General features: G+C 44.6%; 1 protein-coding gene across 2 annotated transcripts in view; it reads left to right on the top strand.

Annotated features, from left to right (window-relative positions):
- The window catches only part of FGD3 (FYVE, RhoGEF and PH domain containing 3), a 421,797-nt gene that overhangs the window by 200,960 nt on the left and 193,220 nt on the right, over positions 1 to 27,617 (top strand). For both annotated transcript variants that reach the window (XM_063940801.1, XM_063940800.1), the window contains exon 2: positions 23,780 to 23,938. In XM_063940801.1, the coding sequence (XP_063796871.1) occupies positions 23,780 to 23,938 (159 nt within the window). The remainder of the gene's footprint in view (positions 1 to 23,779; positions 23,939 to 27,617) is intronic.

Raw genomic sequence — 27,617 nt, 5'->3', positions numbered from 1 at the left:
AGTGGGTGGTTGTTCCCTGCAATAGACTGTCTTGATTTAAACAGTTGACAAATAAGTGACTAATTAGTTTCATATTTTATGTCTTCTCTGCCTGCTGTAAGGTAGACAATGGTTCTGTAGCTGCAAGATATGGCAAGTAATCAGATTAAAGTCTCGGAATGTACAGTAGTAAGCATGCCAATTTAATAAAGTGGTCTTTTGGTAAATACAAGCACACTGTCAGCTGATTTGTGTGAATGCACAAATTGGTTTAGCTTGCAAAGTCACACATTTAATGGTCATTTCACACTGGTGTTTCTTAATTTCATTCTTCTTTAAAGAGTATACTAATCTGTCGATTCCTAAAGTATACTGATCAGTTTTACTTGGTAGAGGCAGCCATTTTGTGGACTGAGCAAATAGCCTATCAGTTTCCTAGGAGCTTGTGACATCACAGTAGCAGGAAAGCCACTGATTACTGATGCACGGAAATCTTGCTTTCTTGTGTCTATTAAATTGGTACATAAAATTACATGTGTAGCATGTGTTACTTTTACTATCACAAAATCTGCTATATCAGGTGTTTTTTTTTTTTTTATTCTAATTGTTTAAATTTTTTTTAATTCATATTTCCTTCAACTGCTAGTCTGATTATTTTTAGTCTTTTTATGTATTCAATGTAACTTATGTCACATATGATATGAGGAGCAGACAGGAACACAGCTTCCTCAAACTGGTGTGGTTATCACCACTGAGTAGCATTGGTGTAATCAAGTGGCTACTGCTCATGTAAATGTGTTTTTTTGTTTTTGTTTTAAACCTAAAGTGGGTTTGTCGCCTACATAATGGAGGCAGCCATTTTGAGGACTGTCTCAATATTTGTAAGAAGGCATCCTATCCATTCACTATGAACATTGGCCCTCCTGATCACACCACTGTACGGCAGCCATTTTACAATGGAAAACAAAATCTGCAGATTTCAAAAGATATCCCGGGTACTACTGTAGTTCAACTTAAAGGTGATAGTACAAATTAGCACATGTATCTACTAGATTGCCTCTAAAAGTATAACCTGTATTATGACTTGTCAGTTTGTACGGTTTTGTATGTTTTATCACATGCTACTTTGATATAACCTATTCTACTCAGGTCTGCACTTTCCAACAAAGAGACGGTTTCATGTTAATGTTGTTTTTGATTTAAATGTTTCTTTTATATTTGGGGCTTGATTTATCAAAATGGAACATTTTTACAGAATTAGCTCTTTTGCTTATTTATTAAAGGCCTCCTATAGATGAAGGCTACTGATAGCAATAACCTCCACTTGGTGCTTCCCCATGCCTTACATAAGGAAGGCAACTTAATACGGACAGCTATAGTAAAGCCAAATCATGCTGATGCTAGCTGTGGGTGCCACAGGAAACAAAAATGCTATGTTATTAAATAACAATTAACAAATATAAGCTCTCATTGGCAGGCTGCTCCACCCAGTGCCGTAACTAGACATTTTAGTGCTGTGTGTAAGAAACAGCATCGGTGTGTGTCCCCATATTTAAAATAGGGGCGTGGCTTACTGGGAAGGGGCGTGGACACTTACACACATTACACCAGGTAGATTCCCTTTTACACATTACGACAGGTAGAGCCTCTGTCACACATTACACCAGGTAGAGCCCCCGTTTACACATTACAGCAGGAGCCAGTGGGGGGGGGGGGGGGGGGGGGGCGAGGGTACAAATTACCTGAGCCCAGGTCCACTCCCTTACCTGGAAGCAGCAGCTGCAGCTCTTCTCAGCTCAGCACACCGTGCTACAGTATGTGCTGGGCTGCAGTGTGGCCAGGGAAGTGCTTAAAATAATAAAAAAATCTGTATTTTTTTTTCCTAAGGGTGCATGGCTACGCCTCCTATGATTAGGACATGCCCCCTTAAAAGTACCTGGTCCCATCCAGGCTCTCTACTGCCCTGGCTGGGAGACATGCCATTCTCCTGTGAGTGGGTACTTCTCATGTGCTAGACATGCCTCCAAAGAGTTGTGGCCATGACCCCAGCATGCTGTGGTCACACCCCTTCCAGGGGGTGCCCAGGAAATTGTAGTACCGGGGCCCAGGATTTCTCTTGGCAGCCCTGGGTAGAGCTCCCTTTTACACATTACGGCAGGCAGAGCTCCCTTTTACACATTACGCCATTTAGAGTCAAAAGAGAGAGAAAGAGAGCGGAAGGGGGCGGGAGAAAGAGATATGGTTGGGTGGGAGAGAAACAGAAAGGTGGCAGGTAGAGAGACAGAGAGAAGGGGGGTGGAGCACATGGGATACACACAAACACACATACGTACACACTACCTATGTGATGGCAGCGGCTCCCGGCAGCCCCTGCCCGGCTCCCAGCATCCACTGTGCGGGTGCCTGCAGGGTGGAGGCACGGCTCTGGCCCGGGCTGGTGCAGGGACGCTGCTGCACTAGAGTGGAGAAGCGAGGCGAAGCACACAGAGAGACTGAGCAGCGCTGCCGGGTATATTGTACAGCAGCAGCTGTGCATTCAGAAGTGGAGCTGGGCTTAATGCTACTGTTATAGCTGGCAGCGCTGCAGCTGGCGGTGGCCAGTCGGGGAGGATGGTGCACCCACAGCGCAAATTTGCTGTGTGCGAAGCACCATTTGTTCACACCTAGTTACGGCCCTGGCTCCACCCTCCTATCCCTCCCCAGCATTAATCTTGCTTTCAGTGCTCCTTGTCCCTCTCAGCGACTCTGACTCTGTCTGCTTGCCCTTCAATGGGTACAGTTATGGGTCCAATTATACACCTCTGCTTGCCTGTCAAGAAACAGTGAGTTCCGAATTCATACTTAGAAGGTATTGGGTGGGTTGCATCATGCATAGCATTTTGAATGCAATATATCTTGTCATTTACCGCATGCATAGTGGCATTAATTAACGCTGTATGCATGTAGATTCGGGAATATAAGCTTAAGGGACAACTCTTCCGATAAGTGCTGTCTATTGCGATATGAGGACTTCCGGGGTTTATTATCCGGGAGTCCTTCTGCGCATGCACAAGCCATAGGGGACACTGGGAGGGATCCTGTTGGATCCCTCTCAGAAAATTACACAAAAAGAAGTCCATAGGCGTCTATAGGTATATATGTTGCCTATAGGTTACAAACGCTGAAAAGTTTTGCTTTCTGGGGCCTGACACATATAGGAAATGTGGTCAGACCTCTTTTTTTTTAGTTTTGCATGTATTTTGACGCCCTTTGTATTGTTCAATGATCTGTAATTTTACACGTACTGTATCATTGATCTCATATGTTTTTTTTACGGTTATTGTGTGTGTATATGTGTGTGTGTATATATATATATATATATATATATATATACACTGCTCAAAAAAATAAAGGGAACACTAAAATAACACATCCTAGATCTGAATGAATGAAATATTCTTATTAAATACTTTGTTCTTTACATAGTTGAATGTGCTGACAACAAAATCACACAATAACTATCAATGGAAATCAAATTTATTAACCCATGGAGGTCTGGATTTGGAGTCACACTCAAAATTAAAGTGGAAAAACACACTACAGGCTGATCCAACTTTGATGTACTGTCCTTAAAACAAGTCAAAATGAGGCTCAGTAGTGTGTGTGGCCTCCACGTGCCTGTATGACCTCCCTACAACGTCTGGGCATGCTCCTGATGAGGTGGCGGATGGTCTCCTGAGGGATCTCCTCCCAGACCTGGACTAAAGCATCCGCCAACTCCTGGACAGTCTGTGGTGCAACGTGGAGTTGGTGGATGGAGCGAGACATGATGTCCCAGATGTGCTCAATTGGATTCAGGTCTGGGGAATGGGCGGGCCAGTCCATAGCATCAATGCCTTCGTCTTGCAGGAACTGCTGACACACTCCAGCCATGAGGTCTAGCATTGTCTTGCATTAGGAGGAACACAGGGCTAACCGCACCAGCATATGGTCTCCCAAGGGGTCTGAGGATCTCATCTCGGTACCTAATGGCAGTCAGGCTACCTCTGGCGAGCACATGGAGGGCTGTGTGCCCCCCAAAGAAATGCCACCCCACACCATTACTAACCCACTGCCAAACCGGTCATGCTTGAGGATGTTGCAGGCAGCAGAACGTTCTCCTTGGCGTCTCCAGACTCTGTCACGTCTGTCTCATGTGCTCAGTGAGAACCTGCTTTCATCTGTGAAGAGCACAGGGCGCCAGTGGCGAATTTGCCAATCTTGGTGTTCTCGGGCAAATGCCAAACGTCCTGCACGGTGTTGGGCTGTAAGCACAACCCCCATCTGTGGACGTCGGGTCCTCATACCACCCTCATGGAGTCTGTTTCTGATCGTTTGAGTAGACACATGCACATTTGTGGCTTGCTGGAGGTCATTTTGCAGGGCACTGGCAGTGTTCCTCCTGTTCCTCCTTGCACAAAGGCGGAGGTAGCGGTCCTGCTGCTGGGTTGTTGCCCTCCTACGGCCTCCTCCACGTCTCCTGATGTACTGGCCTGTCTCCTGGTAGCGCCTCCATGCTCTGGACACTATGCTGACAGACACAGCAAACCTTCTTGCCACAGCTCGCATTGATGTGCCATCCTGGATGAGCTGCACTACCTGAGCCACTTGTGTGGGTTGTAGGGAGGTCATACAGGCACGTGGAGGCCACACACACTACTGAGCCTCATTTTGACTTGTTTTAAGGACAGTACATCAAAGTTGGATCAGCCTGTAGTGTGTTTTTCCACTTTAATTTTGAGTGTGACTCCAAATCCAGACCTCCATGGGTTAATAAATTTGGTTTCCATTGATAATTTGTGTGTGATTTTGTTGTCAGCACATTCAACTATGTAAAGAACAAAGTATTTAATAAGAATATTTCATTCACTCAGATCTAGGATGTGTTATTTTAGTGTTCCCTTTATTTTTTTGAGCAGTGTGTCTGTGTATATATATATATATATATATATATATATATATATATATATTTCTCTAACGTCCTTGAGGATGCTGGGACTCCGTAAGGACCATGGGGAATAGACTGGCTCCGCAGGAGATAGGGCACTTTAAGAAAGCTTTGGATTCTGGGTGTGCACTGGCTCCTCCCTCTGACCCTCCTCCAGACCTCAGTTTTACACTGTGCCCAGAGCAAGATGGGTGCACTGTAGAGAGCTCTCTAGAGTTCTCTGCTTGAAAGCATTTTTGTTTGGATTTTTCTTCTACTTTTTACTACTTTTTCTCAGGGAGCACTGCTGGCAACAGGCTCCCTGCATCGAGGGACTGGGGAGAGAGGAGCAGACCTTCTTGTCAAAGATAGGCTCTGCTTCCTCGGCTACTGGACACCATTAATTAGCTCCAGAGGGGGTGAACGCAGGTTCTTACTGGGCGTCCACCCCCGGAGCCGCGCCGCCGTTCTCCTCACAGAGCCAGAAGTACAGAGGTCAGAAGACGTCTCAGGCGGCAGAAGCCTTCAGCTTCACTGAGGTAACGCACAGCACTGCAGCTGTGCGTCATTGCTCCCATACACCTCACACACTCCGGTCACTGTAAGGGTGCAGGGTGGGGGGGGGGGGGGGGCGGGGCGCCCTGGGCAGCAATATAAACCTCTGCATGGCAAAAAGACTATATACATGTACAGGTGGGCTCTGTACATGTATATAAAAGAGCCCCCGCCATATTTTCCTAAGTTTGAGCGGGACAGAAGCCCGCCGCCGAGGGGGCGGGGCTTCTCCCTCAGCACTCACCAGCGCCATTTTCTCTCCACAGCACTGCTGAGAGGAAGCTCCCCGGACTCTCCCCTGCTTACACACGGTGAAAGGGTGCTTAAAAGAGTGGGGGGGGGGCACATAATTGGCGGTTTACATATTACACAGCGCTGCTGGGGAAAAACATTTTGTGTTGGTCTCCAGGGTTATTGCGCTGGGGTGTGTGCTGGCATACTCTCTCTCTGTCTCTCCAAAGGGCCTTGACAGGGATACTGTCTTCAGAAAAGGGTTTCCCTGTGTGTGTGTGAAGTGTGTCGGTATGCGTGTGTCGACATGTTTGACGAGGAAGGCTCACTTACGGTGGAGGGGGAGTGTTTGAATGTCAGGTCGCCGTCGGCAACGCCGACACCAGAATGGGTGGATATGCTGAATGTCTTGAATGCAAATGTAAATCTATTGCATAAAAGGTTAGAGAAGGCAGAAGCTAGGGATCAGTCAGGTACCCAGTCCATGCCTATCCCTGTAGCGCCAGGCCCGTCGGGGTCTCAGAAGCGCACCATATCCCAGATCGATGACACAGATACCGACACAGATTCTGACTCTAGTGTCGACTATGAAGATGCAAAATTACAGCCGAAGGTGGCTAAGGGTATACCGTACATGATTATGGCCATTAAAGAGGTTTTGCATATTACTGAGGAACCCCCTGTCCCTGACACGAGGGTACACATGTATAAAGAGAAAAAGCCTGAAGTCACTTTTCCATCATCATTTGAGTTAAGTGAATTGTGCGAAAAGGCTTGGGACTCTCCAGATAGGAGACCACAAGTTCCAAAAAGGATTCTTATGGCGTATCCTTTTCCACAAACTGATAGGATACGCTGGGAATCTTCACCAAAAGTGGACAAGGCGCTGACACGCTTGTCCAAAAAGGTGGCACTGCCTTCTCAGGATACGGCTTCCCTCAAGGAACCGGCTGATCGCAGGCAGGAAATTACCTTGAAGCACATTTACACTCGCTCCGGTACTATTGCTAGACTGGCTATGGCGTCAGCCTGGGTTTGTAGTGCAGTTGTGGCATGGGCAGATTCCTTATCTGCGGAGATTGACACCTTAGATAGGGATGCCATTCAAATGACCATAGAGCATATCAGAGATGCTGCCTTGTATATGAGAGATGCTCAGAGAGACATTTGTTTATTGAGCTCCAGAGTAAATGCTATGTCTATTTCTGCTAGGCGACTCCTGTGGACCCGGCAGTGGACGGGAGATGCCGATTCTAAGCGGCACATGGAGTCCTTGCCGTACAAGGGGGAGGAGACGGCCTCTCGGACCTAGTCGCTACGGCTGGTAAGTCGAATTTTTTACCTTATGTCCCCCCGCAGCATACTAAGAAGGCACCTCATTATCAAATGCAGTCCTTTCGTTCCAATAAAAATAAGAAGGTGCGGGGATCGTCCTTTGTTACCAGAGGAAAAGGCAGGGGAAAGAAGCTGCACACAGCTAGTTCCCAAGAGCAGAAGTCCTCCCCTGCGTCTGCAAAGTCCACTGCATGACGCTGGGGCTTCCCGGGGGGAGGCAGATCTGGTGGGGGCTCGTCTTCGGTTTTTCAGCCACGTCTGGGTTCAATCGCAGGTGGATCCCTGGGCAATAGAGATTGTTGCTCAGGGATACAGACTGGAATTCGAAGACTTGCCTCCTCGCCGGTTTTTCAAATCGGCTCTGCCAACTTCCCCGTCAGAGAGGGAGTCAGTGTTGACAGCAATCCAAAAATTGTATGTTCAACAGGTGATTGTCACAGTTCCTCATCCCCAGCAGGGAGAGGGATATTATTCAACCCTGTTTGTGGTCCCGAAACCGGACGGTTCGGTCAGGCCCATTTTAAACCTGAAATCTTTGAAATTGTACTTGAAAAGGTTCAAGTTCAAAATGGAATCACTCTGGGCGGTCATCGCCAGGCTGGAAGGGGGGGGGGTTGGATGGTGTCCCTGGACATAAAGGATGCATACCTTCATGTTCCAGTATTCCCCCCTCATCAGGCATTCCTGAGATTTGCAGTGCAGGACTGTCACTACCAATTTCAGACGTTGCCGTTTGGGCTTTCCACGGCCCCGAGAATTTTCACCAAGGTAATGGCGGAAATGATGGTGCTCCTGCGCAGGCAGGGGTCACAATTATCCCATACTTGGACGATCTCCTAATAAAGGCGAGATCTCGGGAGAAGTTGCTGGACAGCGTGTCTCTGTCCATGAAGACGTTGCAGCTACACGGCTGGATTCTCTATATACCGAAGTCCCAGCTAGTTCCTACAACGCGTCTGACCTTTCTGGGCCTGATCCTAGACACAGACCAGAAAAAGGTTTTTCTTCTGATCGGAAAAGTTCAGCAACTCATGACCATGGTCAGGAACCTATTGAAACCAAAGAAGGTTTCAGCGCATCAGTGTACGTGGGTCCTGGGGAAGATGGTGGCTTCATACGAGGCCATCCCTTTCGGCAGATTCCATGCGAGGACTTTTCAATGGGACCTCTTGGACAAGTGGTCCGGGTCCCATTTACAAATGCATCAAAGGATCACCCTGTCTCCCAGGACCAGGGTATCTCTCCTGTGGTGGCTGAACAGTGCTCACCTTCTAGAGGGTCGCAGGTTCGGCATTCAGGACTGGGTCCTGGTAACCACGGACGCAAGCCTCCGAGGCTGGGGAGCAGTGGCACTGGGAAGAAATTTCCAAGGTCTCTGGTCAAGCCTGGAGACTTGTCTACACATCAACGTCCTGGAGTTGAGGGCCATATACAACGCCCTGTGCCAAGCGGAGAACTTACTTCAGAGAAGACCGGTTCTGATTCAGTCAGACAATGTCACGGCAGTGGCTCATATAAACCGCCAAGGCAGAACAAGGAGCAGAGTGGCCATGGCAGAAGCGACCAGGATTCTACGCTGGGCGGAAGGCCATGTAAGCGCGCTGTCCTCGGTGTTCATCCCGGGGGTGGACAACTGGGAGGCGGACTTCCTCAGCAGGCACGACCTGCATCCGGGGGAGTGGGGACTCCATCAAGAAGTCTTTGCATAGATCGCGGATCGGTGGGGCCTGCCTCACATACACATGATGGCGTCCCGTCTCAACAAAAAGCTAAAGCGGTATTGCGCCAGGTCAAGGGACCCTCAGGCGGTAGCGGTAGACGCTCTGGTGACACCTTGGGTGTTCAGATCGGTCTATGTGTTTCCTCCTCTTCCTCTCATACCCAAGGTGTTGAGAATTGTAAGAATAAGCAGGGTCAGAACAATCCTCATTGTTCCAGATTGGCCACGGAGGACTTGGTATCCGGAACTACAAGAGTTGCTCACAGAAGATCCGTGGCCTCTTCCTCTAAGGCAGGACCTGCTGCAGCAGGGGCCCTGTCTGTTCCAAGACTTACCGCGGCTGCGTTTGACGGCATGGCGGTTGAACGCCGGATCCTAGCGGAAAAAGGAATTCCGGAGGAAGTCATTCCTACCCTGATCAAGGCTAGAAAATACGTGACGTTAAAACATTATCACCGTATATGGCGGAAATATGTTTCTTGGTGTGAGGCCAGAGCTGCTCCTACGGAGGAGTTCCATTTGGGCCGTCTACTTCACTTTCTTCAAACAGGAGTGACCTTGGGCCTAAAATTAGGGTCCATAAAGGTCCAGATTTCGGCCTTATCCATTTTCTTTCAAAGAGAATTAGCCTCTCTTCCTGAGGTACAGACCTTTGTGAAGGGAGTGCTGCATATTCAGCCTCCTTTTGTGCCTCCGGTGGCGCCTTGGGATCTTAACGTGGTGTTAAGTTTCCTCAAGTCACCTTGGTTCGAACCACTTAAAACTGTGGAGTCGAAATACCTCACATGGAAAGTGGTCATGTTGTTGGCGTTAGCTTCGGCGAGACGTGTTTCAGAATTGGCGGCTTTATCGCATAAAAGCCCATACTTGGTTTTTCACGTGGATAGGGCAGAGTTGAGGACTCGTCCTCACTTTCTGCTAAAAGTGGTCTCATCTTTTCATGTGAACCAACCTATTGTCGTGCCTGTGGCTACAAGGGACTTGGAGGATTCTGAGTCCCTGGATGTAGTCAGGGCTTTGAAGATTTATGTGACCAGAACGGCTCGGATCAGGAAGACTGAAGCTTTGTTTGTTCTGTATGCGGCCAACAAGGTTGGCGCTCCTGCTTCAAAGCAGACTATTGCTCGCTGGATCTGTAACACGATTCAGCAGGCGCATTCTACGGCAGGATTGCCGTTACCGAAATCGGTTAAGGCCCACCCCACTAGGAAAGTGGGCTCTTCTTGGGCGGCTGCCCGAGGGGTCTCGGCATTACAGTTGTGCCGAGCAGCTACTTGGTCGGGGACAAACACCTTTGCAAAGTTCTATAAGTTTGATACCCTGGCTGAGGAGGACCTCCTGTTTGCTCAATCGGTGCTGCAGAGTCATCCGCACTCTCCCGCCCGTTTGGGAGCTTTGGTATAATCCCCATGGTCCTTACGGCGTCCCAGCATCCTCAAGGACGTTAGAGAAAATAAGATTTTACTTACCAGTAAATCTATTTCTCGTAGTCCGTAGTGGATGCTGGGCGCCCGTCCCAAGTGCGGACTTCTTCTGCAAGACTTGTTTATAGTTATTGCTTACATAAGGGTTATGTTATAGTTTTCGGTGATACCGTGGCTATGTTGTTGTTCATACTGTTAACTGGGTAGTTTATCACAAGTTATACGGTGTGATTGGTGTGGCTGGTATGAATCTCGCCCTTAGATTTACAAAAATCCTTCCTCGTACTGTCCATCTCCTCTGGGCACAGTTTCCCTAACTGAGGTCTGAAGGAGGGTCATAGAGGGAGGAGCCAGTGCACACCCAGAATCCAAAGCTTTCTTAAAGTGCCCTATCTCCTGCGGAGCCCGTCTATTCCCCATGGTCCTTACGGAGTCCCAGCATCCTCTACGGACTACGAGAAATAGATTTACCGGTAAGTAAAATCTTATTTTTAATACACACACCCTGTACAGCACTGCAAAACTTTTTGGTGCCTTAAAAATAAGAAGTGGAAGTCCAAGCCAATAAGTCAGTTTATGAATGCTCCCTGGCACCTGACCAGCTGCAATGTACAGTGATAGAAAATAGAAGGTAGACCCCAAGAATGAGGAATTTTGAACAGATGGACTAAGAATGTGCATTCGAATTGTGTAAGCCAGTGCCAACTGTAAACAGAGCCCTGGTTCCACTGTGTACAGTATAGTGAAACTAATTCAGAACTGAGGAAGTAGGCAGTGGAAATATTGAAGCTAATTTATTAAGCCACTGACCACATATTACTTTTTTTAAAGTACTTTGGAGAGTTCTAAATACAGTAATTCAAAGCCAATGGGAGAATTAAAAATGATCCAAATTGTTATTCAAAGAAGCGAGGGACAAATAGTCCACACTCCGGAGGAAAATGAAACTTCCAAAGCAGGATCTACAAATTGATTACAAAACAGGGCATGGAGTGTATGGTTCATTTTTGTAGCAGGTAAAAGTAGGGATGGGCCATCAATGAATCCAAATCGAATGGTTTTGCCAGGTAGTTTCCCTCCATCGATGGCACAACCTAAATGAATATTTTTTTTATTTTTATTTTTTACCAAGTGCCGGGACACGGAGCATAGCTCCGCCCCTGACACCCGCTAAGCCCCATCCTCATTTTTTATTGGCCTGTGGACCGACCAGCGCCTTTCACCGGTGGCCATTGAGTGGTGCAAACCATTGATGGTTCGCTATAGATGGTTTAAGTGCCATCAATGGTCATCACCGATGGTACCATCGATGGCAACCACCGATGGCTATCCCTAGGTAAAAGCGGATGCAGCTTCAGTCCAATCAGGAGTGACTAGGGGCTGGTGACTATTTAAGGGTTGGAAGGGGAAGCTCCAGCCTTTTTCATCAAGACTGCCCCCCCCCCCCCCTTCCCCCCCTCCCCCTTCCCCCCCTCCTGTCCCAGTTTTTCACAGTTTCTGTGTGTTTATTTGGGGGGTTTTGGGGTGGTAAAGCACAGCAGATGGTAACCAGTAGCTATTTTGCATATTTGGTGGAGAGCATGTAGGCGTTTTATTGAAGTGATTTTGCAAGTATGAAAGTTGCGGATACCGTCAGTGCCGGGCGGTCCAGGTTTAACCTGGCACTCTTTGTCGATTTATGTTGCACAGGGTTGAGTAATAAGACCTCCCTGTATTATAGAGGTTGGTGAGTGAAACGCACCTTGGGCTAGAACTGCTTGTTTGCGCATTGGTTCCGCCACCAGTATGTTTTGTTCTTTAGTTCCATTTAGTCAGTTGGGCATTCTAAATGTAACACTATTCAAATATTTACAGATATGCTATAAAACAGTATTCACAATTTATGAAGCTGTTCATGTAGTGTTAATTACATCTTAATTTTTAGTTAGTTTGGAGATGTGTTTGATGGTTTATAAAATAACTGAATTGCATGTAACCCCTTGAAAACATATATACAGATGCAATACTGCTTGCTGACATATGCATGTCACGTAAAGATGGCTGCCATTCTCTATTGCAAGTTCTGATATTGTTGGATTCTATTGGTTGCCAGGACGCATATGTCAAAAGATGGTCTACTACTGTGTAAGTTGCTAAACTCAACAGGCTAGGAAGACCGTTGTACTGCTACAATTAGATCCAGTTTGATTTTATTCCAGTAGTTGACTTTCATAAGGAATAAGATAGTGTAAGATTATGATACCGTTATAAATTAAATGTTTAGTGCATGCGTGTCTTTCATTTTGTTGAATTACATCTCTCTATTGCCTAAACAAATGAGCCTGAAATTTTTTGTTTAAAAGCCACCTGTCACCTACAGTCTGTGGAGGTGTATGCCTGCCCCCTCTGGGATATAGGTCTGGTCCAGACTCCTCCAATCTCTTCCCATAATCCTGGGTGTGATGACATTACGCTGCATGATGTCATCACTCTCACTGCCCAGCATTCATGAGGAGCATGGTAAATTAGAGGAGCCGCTTACGCTCTGCGTTCTTCTGCCTTGCCACTGGGGAGGGTGGGATTTTAGTGACCCCCCCCCTCCCCCCACCTTGATCAGCTCCTGGCTGGGGTGTACAATGGCGCCCTTCTGTAAAGTGGGCCACATATACCATTTTGACTGCAGTACTTTTTTTGCAAGGACTTGTGGCTACCCTTCCTTACATTAGGTCAAGCCCCCAATGCCCGGACCTGGACACGCTCTCTATGGCCCTAGCTGCGGTTACAGTTCTGCATGAGCTACTCCAAAAATTATTTGTCAACATGCCGACTGTCGACACAATGTTGACATTATTTCAATGTTGACATAACCGTTAGAAGCTATAATTTTTACTTGTCACTGTGAAAAACCCTCTCGGTTCCTGTTCTCTGCAGGGAAATAACATTACCATTGATGTTGTATTTCATTATTTTTTTTTGCTAGTATTTGACCTTTAATTTTTTTCCCTCCAGTTTAAAATACTTTATCATGCTCTGTATCCTTTAAAAAAAAAAAAAAAACAATGATGATGATGGAGATAAAAATGGCCGCAAATGTGGTTTTGACTTGCTGCCTAATGAGACCAACTCAGCTGATAAGGATGATTGAAATAGTTTTGGTCAAAAATATTGTTTTCTTGATGAACTCTATGCACAGTAAGAGGAAAAAAAATTTATTTTTATTTTTGTGAATATTTTTATCAGATTAGCTAGGCTTCATTATTTTTTTATTAGAGCGATTTTTTATATATGTATGAGGGTGGTTCAATAAGTAAGGTAACCAGACCTTTTCTATTTCATTCTAATTTCCCATCACGGCCATTAGGCTGCGCCTCATATCAGTCATGCTGTCCCAACATCAGGTGTAAGATGGCGGGGCTGGCGGAAACATGGTCACAAATTGAGGTGTGTATTGTGATCAGATATCTGCATCTAAAGGGCACATCAGACTGCCAGACAGAGAAGTGTGATTCGTCACTCCATAGAACACCTTTCCACTGCTCCACAGTCCAGTGTTGGTGTGCTTTACACCACTCAATCCAACCTTTGGCATTGGACTTGGTGATGTGAGGCTTGCATGCAGCTTCTCAGCAATGAAAACCCATTCCATTAAGCTCCCACCACACAGTTTTTGTGCTTACATTAATGGCAGTAGTAGTTTGGAACTCTACAGCTGTGGAATCAGCAGAGCTTTGGTGACTTGTACGCATCATGCACCTTAGCAGTCGTTGACCACGCTGTGATTTTACGTGGTCTTCCACTTCATAGCTGAGTTGCTGTTGTTCTTAAACGCTTCCACTCTCGAATAATATCACCTACAGTTGACCGTGGAATATCCAGCAGGGATGACATTTCACAAACCGTGTTATTGCAAAGGTGGCATCCTATCACAGTACCATGCTTGATGTCACTGAGCTCTTCAGAATGACCCATTTTGTACCACAAATGTTTACAAATAAAGACTGCATGGCTAGGTTGAACACGATGGACTTTTTGTCTTTCTCCTCCCTCATCAACTATGTTACTATGTTAGGTGCTTGATTTTATACAGCTGTGGCAACGGATCTGAATAAAACACCTGAATTAACAGGTTTGGCCAAATACTATTGTCCATATATTTTGTGTGTGTATGTATATATATATATATATATATATGTATGTATGTATGTATGTATATGTGTGTGTGTGTATGTATGTGTATATATATATATATATATATATATATATATATATATATGTATGTATGTATGTGTGTGTGTGTGTGTGTGTGTATATATATATATATATATAATGCCCCTACCATGAACATAGGCATATGCACAGTACTTACAGTCCGTAAATCACAGTGTCTCACAACAACTTGCTGCCTGTTTCCCAAGGTAGTGAGCTCTGAGCCAATCCCTAACAGAGCTTATATCAGCCTCCTACAGGTGCAGGCCCTAATTAGACCGTTCTTAGTCTCAAGGTCTATAAAGACCCAAAATGGGTCTTGTGGATGGAGCCCTCCCTTCCTTCTCACATCCACAGCCCCAGGACCCATATCCGGCTTTTACTAAAAGCCCAAACTCTCGTCAAGTCTGTTTAGCAAAACAGTAATTTCCACAGTTTAAAATACATAGGCTAGAAACATGGGACAAACATAGCTCCAGTTTATCACTTTACCAGTGTTTCTATCACAAAAAAATAAATAAAAATAATATATATATATATATATATATTATATGTAAAATCATATATTTAATAAACTGAATTAATTTTATATTTGTGATTTAGTTTTTATTTTTCTTTATAACAGCTGATGTGTCATGAAACCTAATGTTGCATAGAAAAAGAGGTAAATTAAATACTTCCCATTCTTACAAGAATATGTTTTCAAAGACAGAATACAAACTGCACACTTTCTCATGCAAGCCACGTTTTCTTGCACATTCTTTGCAGACGGAAGAGTAAGAAAAATGTCTCCTGATACAGTGCAGGGCCCAGACCAAACTGAAAAGCTCTATATGAAAAGTTCATTGTTTTATCCTTAAGGCAGCTCATTTCCCTCTGACCTAAATACCTCTCTCATTGTCTCATCAGTTTCCAGCTTCTGAACCAGTTGCTTAGTTTGGGTCATAACATTTCTGTTTAAAATATGCATATTTTTATTTAACCCCTGGAGAGGGACAAAAGCCCTGTGGTGCACTGCGTAGTTTAATCATGCAGCCAGCTTTTCCCTGACTTCCAGAGGCGCACACACAGTTTTCTCATCATAAAGTTCATTGACACATCACATAAAAACAAATCAGATTTGCATTTCATTTGAGCATATATACTTACTAGTCAGCCAGGAGCACTTTAAGGTGCTTGGAAATGCCTGATAGGTTTCAATCTAGCTTTGAGGGTGTACAGATCCACCTGAAAATGAGCATTGTTGAGTATAGGTCCATACACACTGGGCGTTTTTGCCTAGGGTGTATGAACAGCGATGATCGCTGACATTGCTAGGCTGAAAAGCGCTCAGTGAATACACACTGAGCGTTTTTCCCCCCTGCCCAGTGATGTCAGTGGGGGTGAGCGGCTTTCCATAGCAAGGCGCTATGGAAAGCCGCTCACCCCGCCATTCATCTACTGGTAATACCAGTAGATGAACGGCGGCTGCCAGCGATGAAGCGGGAGCGTGCATCAGCGCTCATCGTTTGGGCATACACACTGGGCGGCTTTGAGCTGAAAGCAGCTCAACACACCAAAAGTGACCTGCTTTCAGCTCAAAATCGCCCAGTGTGTATGGGCCTTAAGTGAAAACATTACTGCAAACCAAGAGGGTGATCACTTTCTGGTCACCTCCCGATAGAGCATTGGGCCTGTGTTTATAATAAATAACATTTTAGTGTGTCTCCTTTGTTGCTTTACAAATTGTCCCTCGGGTAAGTGTGTGGAGGGGCGGAGCTACAATGTGTACTCATGGTAATAACATTTATCATTATCGTGCAGCATTTGTGCTGCTCTTTCCTCTTCTCGGTGTGGCGAAATCCTCTGCTACCTACGTTTTTGGAGTAGGCCTTACATACTGTATGATACTGTTCTGCTCCAAATATGGTTTGCTGCTGCTCAATGCCTCCACCTACTAGTATATGAAGTCTTTGGACCTTGCTTCTCTTTTTCTTGTGTGGATGCCCTTCTCATCGTGATGTAGTCAGGTTGTTAACAAGTACAATGTCAACAGTTAAAAAGTCAGCACCATGATGTTGAATGTCATTGGGGGGAATTCAATTGTTTTTCCCCAACGGCCACCACTAGATGGCGCTCCGTAATTGTTGCTCCATTTGGGTACAGAGAGACATATTTCAGCTTGCAGCCCCCGAAGGTGGTGAGCTGAAATGTGCGAAAAAGTGAACCGTTTGGGCGTCTAAACTGCACTTTTCGGGTTGTGCTCAGCACTTTGGTGAAGCGGCTAAACCCGGTCTGTCTGGGTGTGATCAACACAATAAAATAAAAACAATTGAATTGGGAGTTTGGGCTGGTAAAACATTGAATCGCCCCTATAATGTCTATATGGTTAAAATGTGGATGCTCAACATGTTGCAAAGTAAAAATGTAAACAATAGAAATTTTAGGGTTAGAGTTAATATTGGGTGTTGATATTATGTACCTATCGACATTTTGCTAGGCAACAAGTGCTTTTCAGCAAATATTAGTCTTTGCAATATTTTTAATGGTGTTTATATTTTTTTTTTTTTAAGTGAGAAAACATTTTTTTAAGCTCCTATTTGCAAGTTCTAAAACCCCTCTCCCATCAATACAGTACTTCCATGTACCTTCCCCACATCATTAAACCCATTATTGAGCTTTTAGATAATTTCACCTGAAAACGGACATGTCTCTGTTGGCCAAATTATACTATTTAAAACCCCTTTAGGTGCATAATTAATTGGGAGGGGTGTGCCAGAGGTACTACACTGTGTCAGACATTTTTACCTTAAAATAAACATTTTCCCAATGTTTTCACTTACTCAGTAAAGTGCACAAAATGTGCACAAAATGCAACGCAAGCTTAGAATTGATTTGCAAATTAAGGGGCCCATATACTGTATCAACAAGTGATAAAACTCGTTGTGAATGATGACATTTGTTGCGATAAATGGTGCTCCAACCAATCCGCTCCCAACTGTCATTTTTCAAAAACATGACCGTTAGATGCTGAACATGTAGTAAGAGCTGATTGGCTGGAGCACCATTTATTATACACAACAAGTTTTATCGTTGACAATGAGTTTTATCACTTGTTGATAAATGTGCCCCTAAATTTGCTGTGCGAATTCGCTGTGAAAGCGCTCCCAGGACCCAACTCGCTTCTTACTGATTTGACCCCTTGATTTAGTTGTTCTGTAAAATAGCTAAATATTAAAACGAATGCAATTTTTATACACTCATAATGTTTTGGGTTCTACTGTTGATCTTCTAGGTGTGTACTATTGTGAATAAACTTATCTCCTATACTTAATGTATTAAGATCTGTTACACTGTATATTGGGCAGGTAATATTTGCATAGATACCCGACTTTTATGCTAGTGGCTAATACTGGGAAAACATTTGTTTCATTACTATCCTGCAGTGTACACACTGCGGACTTCTAACATTTAAGACTGGCGGGGCTTATAGCAGGGCTCTTTCTTTGTCTGACGATACCATATTGTTGCATAATATACAGTAACTGGGGCACTGTAATGTGGCATAATATGAACTTGCGGCATTGTATGTGTAAAGAAAGTACAAGGGTCAGCAAATTGTACAGGCCATGCTCCTACTTTCTTTGCCCATCCTCCCTCGTGCAAGCACCAGGGCCCAACACATTTTCAAATCCTCAAAATGGAATGTATTCCTTCATATTGCTGAGATATTGGTTTTAGGTTTTATTTAGTTTTTCTGCAGTTGCATAAACTTAAAGGTTTTATTGTTGATAGCCAGTGGTACAAGATATAACAGATGTACACAGAATAACAAAAAAGGAGACCTATTCCAGCAAAAAATAGATGAACATTAAATAAAATGTGTGTTCTATCTTTAACTGCAACAATTTATAATGAGATTGGGGAGCATAAAAAGGATGAAGTTTATAGGCCATGTAGGACAGTGAAGAGAGGAGAGAGCAAGGGACAGAGATCAGGAAGCTGCAAGTACCAGAATATTGTGCTACAAATCCCATGGAGACCGTAGGAAAAGAGAAAAAAAACATACCTTATCGTGGAGTTGACTCGAGATATTCCACAAAGCTACAAACCAATTCTTATTGAGAACTAGCATCAGAGCCGGAGAAGAGGAATTCTTCCAATCCATAGCCAGCTGCAATTTGGCCGCATTAGTGAGTATATATACGGCTTTATGGCCTAATTCAGACCTGATAGTAGCAGCAAATTTGTTAGCAGATGGGCAAAATCATGTGCACTGCAGGGGTGGCAGATATAACATTTGCAGAGAGCGTTAGATTTGGGTGGTTTATATTGTTTCTGTGCAGGGTAAATAATGGCTGCTTTATTTTTACACTGCAATTTAGATTTTAGTTTTAACACACCCCACCCAAATCTAACTCTCTCTGCACATGTTATATCTGCCCCTACAGTGCACATGGTTTTGCCAATATGCTAACAAATTTGCTGCTGCGATTAGGTCTGAATTAGGCCCTTAGAAAACCCAGGGATTGGTTTGTGTAGAAGATTGAAAAGAGGTTAATTGTGAGATGAATAAAGACAACTCTCATAATCCGGGACAAAACATAATTCCAATATGCTGTGGTAACTGGAAACTCCCTCCATATGTGAAAATACGTGCCCCATTGACCACACTGTCGCTAACATAAGTCAAAAGCTTTGGGGTACAGTATATGGCATGACATTTAGCTGTGACCATGTACTTTAGCTGTGATCATGTACTCTTATAAGAGGTTTCTTTAATTGTTACACTAATGAATGATTTAGCAATGCTTTGGTGGATCTTACACCATTCTCTCCTGTACAACGTGATCCCCACATCTCAAAGGTTCAGTGTTATTTTTATGAGTAGCAAAAACAGCATTTGGCTATTTATCCAATCAGTGACCAGGTAAAAGTGAAAGAAGGGAGTGCATAGCCTGAAACTGGCCTGAGTGACCAAGGGAGACAGGGAAGAAAGCCACAGAGGCTGACCATTTTTTACTGTTTGAGCGGTCATGCCAGCAGAGTACATGGCTGGGCTGTATTGCATTATAATAGGTTTCAAAGAATGGGAAGCCCTACCCACCACCAGAAGTGGGCTTGACTGAACGGGGTTCTGGTTTCTTGCCATTCCATACAAATGTGCCACAGAGTGGATGTAGAGTACGAAACAGGCACAGGAATTAGGAGAGTTTGGTACAGGTATAGCAGCTTCACAGTTCACGATGTATATAGGGATTTCCAGGATGACCAAGCCTGTTTGATAGCCATCTACAAAGTGGCTGTAGTTTTCATAAAAAAGATGAGCAGAAATTTTGGTAATCTGTATGCCGAGATAACGAATGGACAACGGCCTCCTTAGAAAATTTTAAGGCACAATAATTTAGATTCCGGGGCTGGTTTATGTTAAATCCAAACAGTGAGTTGTAGAAGTCCAATTCTACAAACAGTTTTAATAAGCATGTTCTGAGGCAAGGACAACATAAGGAGGACATCAAGATGGAAATCTTGTATTGGGAAGATCCCAGGATGACACTTTAATATCAGACTTCAGTTGAAACCTGTCAGCAAAAGGTTCAATGCATGAGGCATATAGCAGTAGAGAAAGGGGACAGCACTGTCTGGGGCCAAGCATTTCTCAGGCCGAACATGGATGCGCACAGACCATTGGTCAGCACGGAGGCCAGAGGTGCATGATATAAAGCCTGTACATCACTCAAAAACTCACCACAGATACCATAATTGCTTAATCTACTGAACATAAAAGCCTAAGAAAGCCTATTAAAAGCCTTCACAGTGTCCAGAATTAAAACCACCAAAGGCAATTTGAAGTCATTAATGTGGGATATCAGCAATAGACAGATGGACATGACTCCCATAGAGAAGTTTGTGGCCGTGCGCCGCTCTGTCTTAGCTTTAATGGGGAAGGAGCACCAAATGTGATATTTGGGTGCCAAATTTGGATCTCATCCCTATAAATGGGAGTCTCTGGGCACAGGACAGTGTGAGAGTATAGGCTCTAATACTTTACGCCAGTGTTTCACCGTAGTGCTTTTTAGTGGTTCGCCCTTTCCTGTTCCTGGTTCCTGCCTTCCCAGTGCTCAGCTTCTGGTTCCTGCCATCCTACTACCTGCTCCCTGACTCTGTACCTGTTCATGATATTCCTGACCCTGTCTGTTGCCAAATTCTTATACCAGCTTCAGTATTTACCAGTCCCTTACTTTGGAACCCAGAGTTCCACAATTTGTGTCAGGTGCAGCAAAGCCCAAACCACCTTTCGGGGGTCCCTGGTGAACACTACCGGAATGCTAGACTCCGTGCCTATGATCTGGGTCCCTGCCAATCCTGGAGTACAGATTTGCATCCACTAATCCACCTGTGAGTTTGTGACAGGTTATATGTAAGGGTTCCTCATTTATCCCTGTTTGCCACAACAGCATGGGATGCCACCTCAGTCTTTTCACCAACATTATGTCCACATTGTTACTTTTTTCATAGAACTTTCGGTTTAGCCATCAAAGCTTTTGTTCAATGTACAGGATTGCCTGAATCTTTCCTTTCGCCTGAATTCTTAAAGTCGTATATAAACCCATGAGGAATGTAATGACTAGTGGGATCGCTCAAGCTACTGCAGCTGCTGTCTGCTTCAGTTATGGAAATAGGCATATTCATGATGGCACCTCATATTACAGGCTTGTGGACCTCCCATATCGTAAGGAAAAACACATGGCGGCTCAGATTAAGGTCAAAATACTCAAACCCCCACAGCAGTCTAACAAATCAAAAGATGCCCAAATAAGTTATTGATCATAACATACATTGGGCAGGACGTCTAACCATGAGAGGAGCTATAGCAATTCTCTAGTAGTTGGACGCACGCCAAATGTCAAACAGACGAGATCCAACCATGTGTGTTAGAAGGGATTTAGTGCTCGTCAAGGCAGGGAGAGACATTTAGTCCCTGATTTGTACGGGTCTGTAGAGAGGATCATAATAGCCACTCTAATCTTTCTAGTTATCTGGGAGGCATGCTCTACCAACAGGAACCTGCGGGAGGACATGGAGGGATGATAGCTTCCCTTGAAACTGGTTCCCAGGATAAAACCAAAATTTAAAATTCAGTTTTGTAATGGTAGCGTGTAACATAGAGCATTTCTGGGGGGGTATTAAGGCTTTTTGCATTAATAAGAGACCACCTTAAAGGACATTTTGATGAGTGGTTACAAGGACAGGAATGGAAAGAAAGAAAGAAAGAAAGAGACTGACTGGAGGGGATAGGGTAAGGGCAGGATGTAGTAGGTATGAGAGGGTCTGCTGACACCAAAAAGGTGGTAATTGACCAATAGCCCATGGGAAAAGGGCTATTGAGCTGCCAACTGAAAGAACAGGGCAGCCGCGGTCAAGGGGTGGTCTTCAGTATGCCGGCGGTCGGGCTCCCGGTGACCAGCATACTGGCGCCGGGAGCCCGACAGCCGGCATACCGACACCTATTCTCCCTCGTGGGGGTCCACGACCCCCCCTGGAGGGAGAATAAAATAGTGTGGCGCGCGTAGTGTGACAGCGAGCCCGCAAGGGGCTCATTTGCGCTCGCCACACTGTCGGTAAGCTAGAAGTATTGTTGGCAACGTTTCATTTTGTTTCTGTTATAAACAATATCAGCAAGCAGAGTGCCAATCTTTCTGCTTCACTCATATATCATGTCATAAATCATTCAGCTTCACCCATATAATATCAGCAAACAGAATCCCAATCATTCAGCTTCACCCACATAAGTACTGGTGCAGCTTATAACAGAATTGTTCCTCTGAGACTCCAGTATTATATAAAAAGAGTCACCACTCAATTAGCTAAAGCCACAAGGTCTCTTTTTTTTGTAGTTTTATTCTAAAACAGCCAAAGTGTACAATGTATTGCAGCCTCTGAATTAATATACCATAGAAGCTGCTACTTTGTGTAATATCTTCATTTTTTTGGGACTGAACCTATCACTAGGAACCATTGACTTTATTGAGCAATTACTTTGACTTTACTATAGATGAAATTAGGTCTCACTGGTAAATATACAGTAATTTAATACAATATGTGATGTATTATATCTCATTTTGTTTTGCCTATGTTGTTCTGATATACAGTATATTTACTTTTGTGGAGTGTTCTTTAACTGGACAGGTCCCTTTTTATAGTATAGTTACAGAACAATGAATTACATGATCTCAACAGCAGTTTGCCATCCCTAGAATACAGTTTTCAGTATTCAGGAGTATACTGCATCTCAAGGGGTCTTTATAAAGCAGACGCAATCCAAATCTCCTTACCTCCATGCCCACCGATCTCTATGGGGATGGTCGTCCACAATCAGTCTAACAAGAGGCAAAACGTGTAGCTATTGGCTGCTAGCTAACTCTATCTCAGTATGAGTTAGATAATTATTATGCCACATTTTACTGGAGAAAACCATCACAGGGGTTTTTGCAAGGCCCCAAGAGAAGCCCTGTATTGATACATACCAGTGCACATGCCTAATGTATTGCTGCAATATGTAGCAATATATAATGCAGCCACTGAACCTTTAATCCTAAATAGACCCCTTAGTGCAACAGGTGCATTGAACCGGGGCCCCCGAGGACTAAGGGACCCACTGCTGCCCAGACCTGCAATGGGTTATTCCCTGGCCCCCCTGCAGACCATTTTGAGTAATGTCGGATGAATGGCCCAGTGCAGAGAGCATGGTTCCCCCACTGCCTGAGGAACTGCCCTTAGGGCAGGGCTGACCTTGTGTGTGCTGGACTGAGGAGTCCTGCCACCTTGCAGTGCTGATGATCACAGCCACTTACTGCCTCTAATTAACAGCCAGATGTAAATTTTTTGGATTCACTGCTGTCTGTGAATTAAAGGTAGCTCACAATTGGTATAACTGGCACTGTCAAAGTCTGCCCGACGGAGGAAAGCACAAGGGGCAGGGGCCCCTGTCAGGGACAGAGCAGAGTCTGCTGTGTTCCTGTACCCACCAGGGTACATGCCCCCTCTTCTCCGCACCATGCAAAACATTGTGCTTGTACCCCTGTCACCCACTGTTTCTCACTGTCACCCTCTGCCTCCCCCTGCATTCCACTGTCATCCTCTGCCTCCCCTTGCTTAGCACTGTCACCCTCTGCCTTCCCCTGTCACTCCCTGACACGTGGCATATTGTAAACTTGGGTTTAGGTGGGGGGAGGAAGAATTATATTTTTGCACATAGGCCGACCACTCAAGTTCCGCTGCTGGCCTTAGATACTTCTGAAATTTAGATTGTGTTTATATGTATACAATAGTAATTTTCTCTCCTACTGTGCTCTATAGATTTGCCGCTTTCTTGACCAATAACTCAGCTGATGGAGTGTTACATTTGTTCGTGTTTCTTCTCAGGTCGTGGCTGCACCACTTTCCAAGTTAAATGTCACATTGAATCAAGTCCTTTCGGAAAGACCCAGCACACTAGCCCAATATTATGTATTCAGCAAACTGGAAAGAAGCTGCGGGCAAAAGCTACGCCAGTCAGGAAATCAAATCTAGAAAAACCCCAAGGTTGGTATTTAACAAGCTGTAATGTGTTTTGACGTCTTTGCAACAGCAAATTTTGTGTTTACAGACACCAGGGGCCCAGATATGATTGTTACTGTTTCAGGGAGAACGCAAGTGCTATTGAAATTATGAAGCATGTTTTATAATCTATATTCCAAAATATGTATGTTCATTGCTGTGCCAGAATAATTATACTAAATATGATTGCATGGTCATAACTTAATCTTTACAATAAAGGCAATCATTTAGACCAGTGGTTCCAAAACTGTGTGCCTAGGCACCCTGGGGTGCCACAAAGCTCTTGTAAGGTGCCATGAGGCTCTTGTAGGGGTACCATGAGTCTCTTGTAAGGTTTGCCACAAGGCTCTTGTAGTGGTGCCTCGGGTTAGTCAAAGTCGGCGGCGGCTCATATATTTTTGGGTAGGGGGACTGTGGCTACTTATGCCAGAGATAAGAGGAAAGAGGCAGCCCTGGTAAGTCGGGTTCTGACGCCTGCGCAATGGATCTGGGAGGCGCCAGGACCGGCGTATGCGTATTTGCGGCGGTTTCATTGTGCAGCCCAGTCTGGCAGTCCCAGAGGGAGAAAACACATCCCATTGGCTCTGCCTATCCTGCAGGTGACTGGCATGTAGGACTTCTAATAGGAAGTCACTGCCAGCTACAGTGAGAGAAGCCACTGGTGGGGTGGAGTAAACATCCGCCACTGGTCAAAGTGATAGGCAAAACCAGTGCTGGTGGCTGTCATTCATAAAATATGTGGACAATCAGAAGCATACCTGTACACAACTCACCACATAATTGACCATAAGAATGACCGGTAGGCACAATTTGCTTCATTTAATATTTATTCAAAATGTATCCATGAAAAACGTTTATCCTAGGGGTGCCATGAAAACATTGCTGATACTCTAGGGTGCTGTGATTCAAGAAAGCTTGGGAACCACTGATTTAGACCTTTTTTTAAAAAGAAAAAAAGCAACACAAATGGACGTGTCTTTGGGAAACAGGTGCTTCAGATTTCTATTTAAAGCTACTATTGTGAATTGGTATCACCTAAAATAATCTTTCTGTTCCGTGCTAGGATCCATGCCTCCCTCTAACCAAAACCACTCCCTCCTTTACTTGCTGTTACTGAATAGTTCTGTCTAGTTGACCTATATGAGTGGGGTCATACAGGTTGAGTATCCCTTATCCAAAATGCTTGGGACCAGAAGTATTTTGGATATCGGATTTTTCCGTATTTTGGAATAATTGCATACCATAATGAGATATCATGGCGATGGGACCCAAGTCTAAGCACAGAATGCAATTATGTTTCATATACACCTTATACACACAGCCTGAAGGTCATTTAATACAATATTTTTAATAACTTTGTGTCTTAAACAAAGTTTGTGTACATTGAGCCATCAGAAAACAAAGGTTTCACTATCTCACTCTCGCTCAAAAAATTCCGTATTTCGGAATATTCCGTATTTTGGAATATCTGGATATGGGATACTCAACCTGTAATTACTATATGTAGAGTAGTCATTGTTAAAAGTTAAACTTGATTCAGTAAACCAAGCCTTTAAACCCACATATACCAGCAGGGATACCTTTTTGGCTCCGCTATAGCGTACCTAATAACAAAATTAAAAAAAAGAAAAGACGCTTATACTGTACATAGTAACGTGCCCTTTGAACAAACCTCATATACACACAACACTCAATACACTCCACTGTTCTCTAGATCTTGAACATATAACCAAGTTTCTCTGGTAGTTATGGGGTTACTCACAGCACAGTAAGGAAGGAAGGCTGACAGTGGTTAGCCACAAATTTAGAGAAGAGTATGTGCAGCTGTGGGAGGAAGTACTAATATGTAAGTTTGCATCTGCATGCATTTCTAACATACTACATTAAGGGTGTGATCTTAAATCTTTTAAGACCTGTAGCATTTAAATGACGTGTCCTCTGCATGGCTAATGCTACTAAAAGAACCTCACTCCCAAAATATGAATTGATCTAATTCAAAAAGCATTTTGTGATGTTAACAAATAAGGTTAACAGGTTTTAACATAAATTAATGGAGCTTGAAATGTATTTATATGTATTATGTGGCTGAGGCCCTCATTCAGCATGGATTGCATTTGTAAAGCTGCTCGCAGACAACTTTGCAAATGCCATCCATAGTAATGCAAATACTGTAGGCGGTGTTAAATACCTCCTTGCTGCATTTGCCATCCCAACGCTGCGCCTCGTCGCAGCCTTGGATCAGTATCGCAACGTTTCGCCGCAGACTGCCAGCTGAGTTGCTGGCCGTCGCAGGGGGCCTTGCTGGGGCCAAGGAATCTGTGCTTGAGACGAAGACCTTGGCCTCACCACTTCCGTAAAAAAAAAAATGGGGGCGACACATTTCCGGACACGCCAGCTGTCTCTGCCGCCGTCCAGCCACCAGACACCTCTGCCTGTCAATCAGGCAGAGGCTATCAGAAAAATGTGAGCCATGCGCATGACTTGCTCTGCACATGTACAGAACGGGGCCTGCGCAGTTTCCAGATATTCAGCAATCTGCGCAGGGGATCGCACAAGCGATCCATACTTAATTAGCCCCTGAGTGCAAACTTTACTTGTCTCAGCCACATCAGCCTCAATATGCGCTTGCACTGGCAGGTCTGGTTCCTTGACTTTAATGCAGAGGTTCCAAAACGCGGTCCTCAAGGCACCCTAACGGTCCTGATTTTAAATGTATCCATGCTTGGCCACAGGTGACTTAATTAGCACCTTAGTCAATTTGATTTAACCATCTGTGCTGAGCCATGGCTATACCTAAACCTGGACTGTTGGGGTGCATTGAGGCCAGCGTTTGGGAACCTCTGCTTTAATGGTTGGATTAATGTCCAGTTTAATCAAATTAGACAGACCCAGCTGCTTGTGATCAACTTTATCCATTTGTCTCCAGCACCAAATAATCACATTAACAGACAGGACTGTAGTGTACTCTGTAGTCCTACTCTACGAGTATGTCCAGTAGACTCCTGAATTACTGGGAATCTACCCTTACTTTTCTCGCAAAGGGGACTGAGTGGGCCTTTGATGATGATTTGCAAGTTATCAGGCCCCATTAAGGTGGTCCTGATTGCGCAAACCACTATGGTTCCTTCCAAAATGTTCGCAGACATATCGGCTGTACACACGCACCGATACACTACCGATATATCATTCGTCGACCGAACGGTATATCGGAAAGTCTGTATCTAGCCTTACTTACACACGTTTGCAAATATATACAATAAGATATTCACCACTTCATGTGCTTCTTCATTAGGATGGCCTTAACCCTAAATAATGAGAGTCCCACATTGGGTCACACATTTGTGTGTTTTTAAATGTCGAATCAAGCTTACCAGCAGGTAACCCCAAGCGCGCAGCGTCATTAAAAAGCACTAATGAAACTTATATATATGTTTGCATGCAGGGGCACTTTAAGAGAGGAGGAGGCCCATGTGTGGCCTCCTCCGTTGGGGCCCCCTCCTCTCTGCCGGCATCGCTGGAGAATGTGAGCACTAGAGAGCTCAGACTCTACTACGCATGAGCAGAACACCGTGAAAATGGCCGCTGCAGTGATTCCAGAGCGCTGCTGACGTCAGCGCGGGACCCCAAAGGGGTAAATATTAAAAAAAATGGGTGTAGCGTGTGC

The sequence above is a fragment of the Pseudophryne corroboree genome, chromosome 9 (assembly GCF_028390025.1).
Source record: "Pseudophryne corroboree isolate aPseCor3 chromosome 9, aPseCor3.hap2, whole genome shotgun sequence".
Classification (NCBI taxonomy): Eukaryota; Metazoa; Chordata; class Amphibia; order Anura; family Myobatrachidae; genus Pseudophryne; species Pseudophryne corroboree.
The sequence above is the reverse complement of the archived record's forward strand: the minus strand, read 5'-3'. Positions and strand labels throughout refer to the sequence as shown.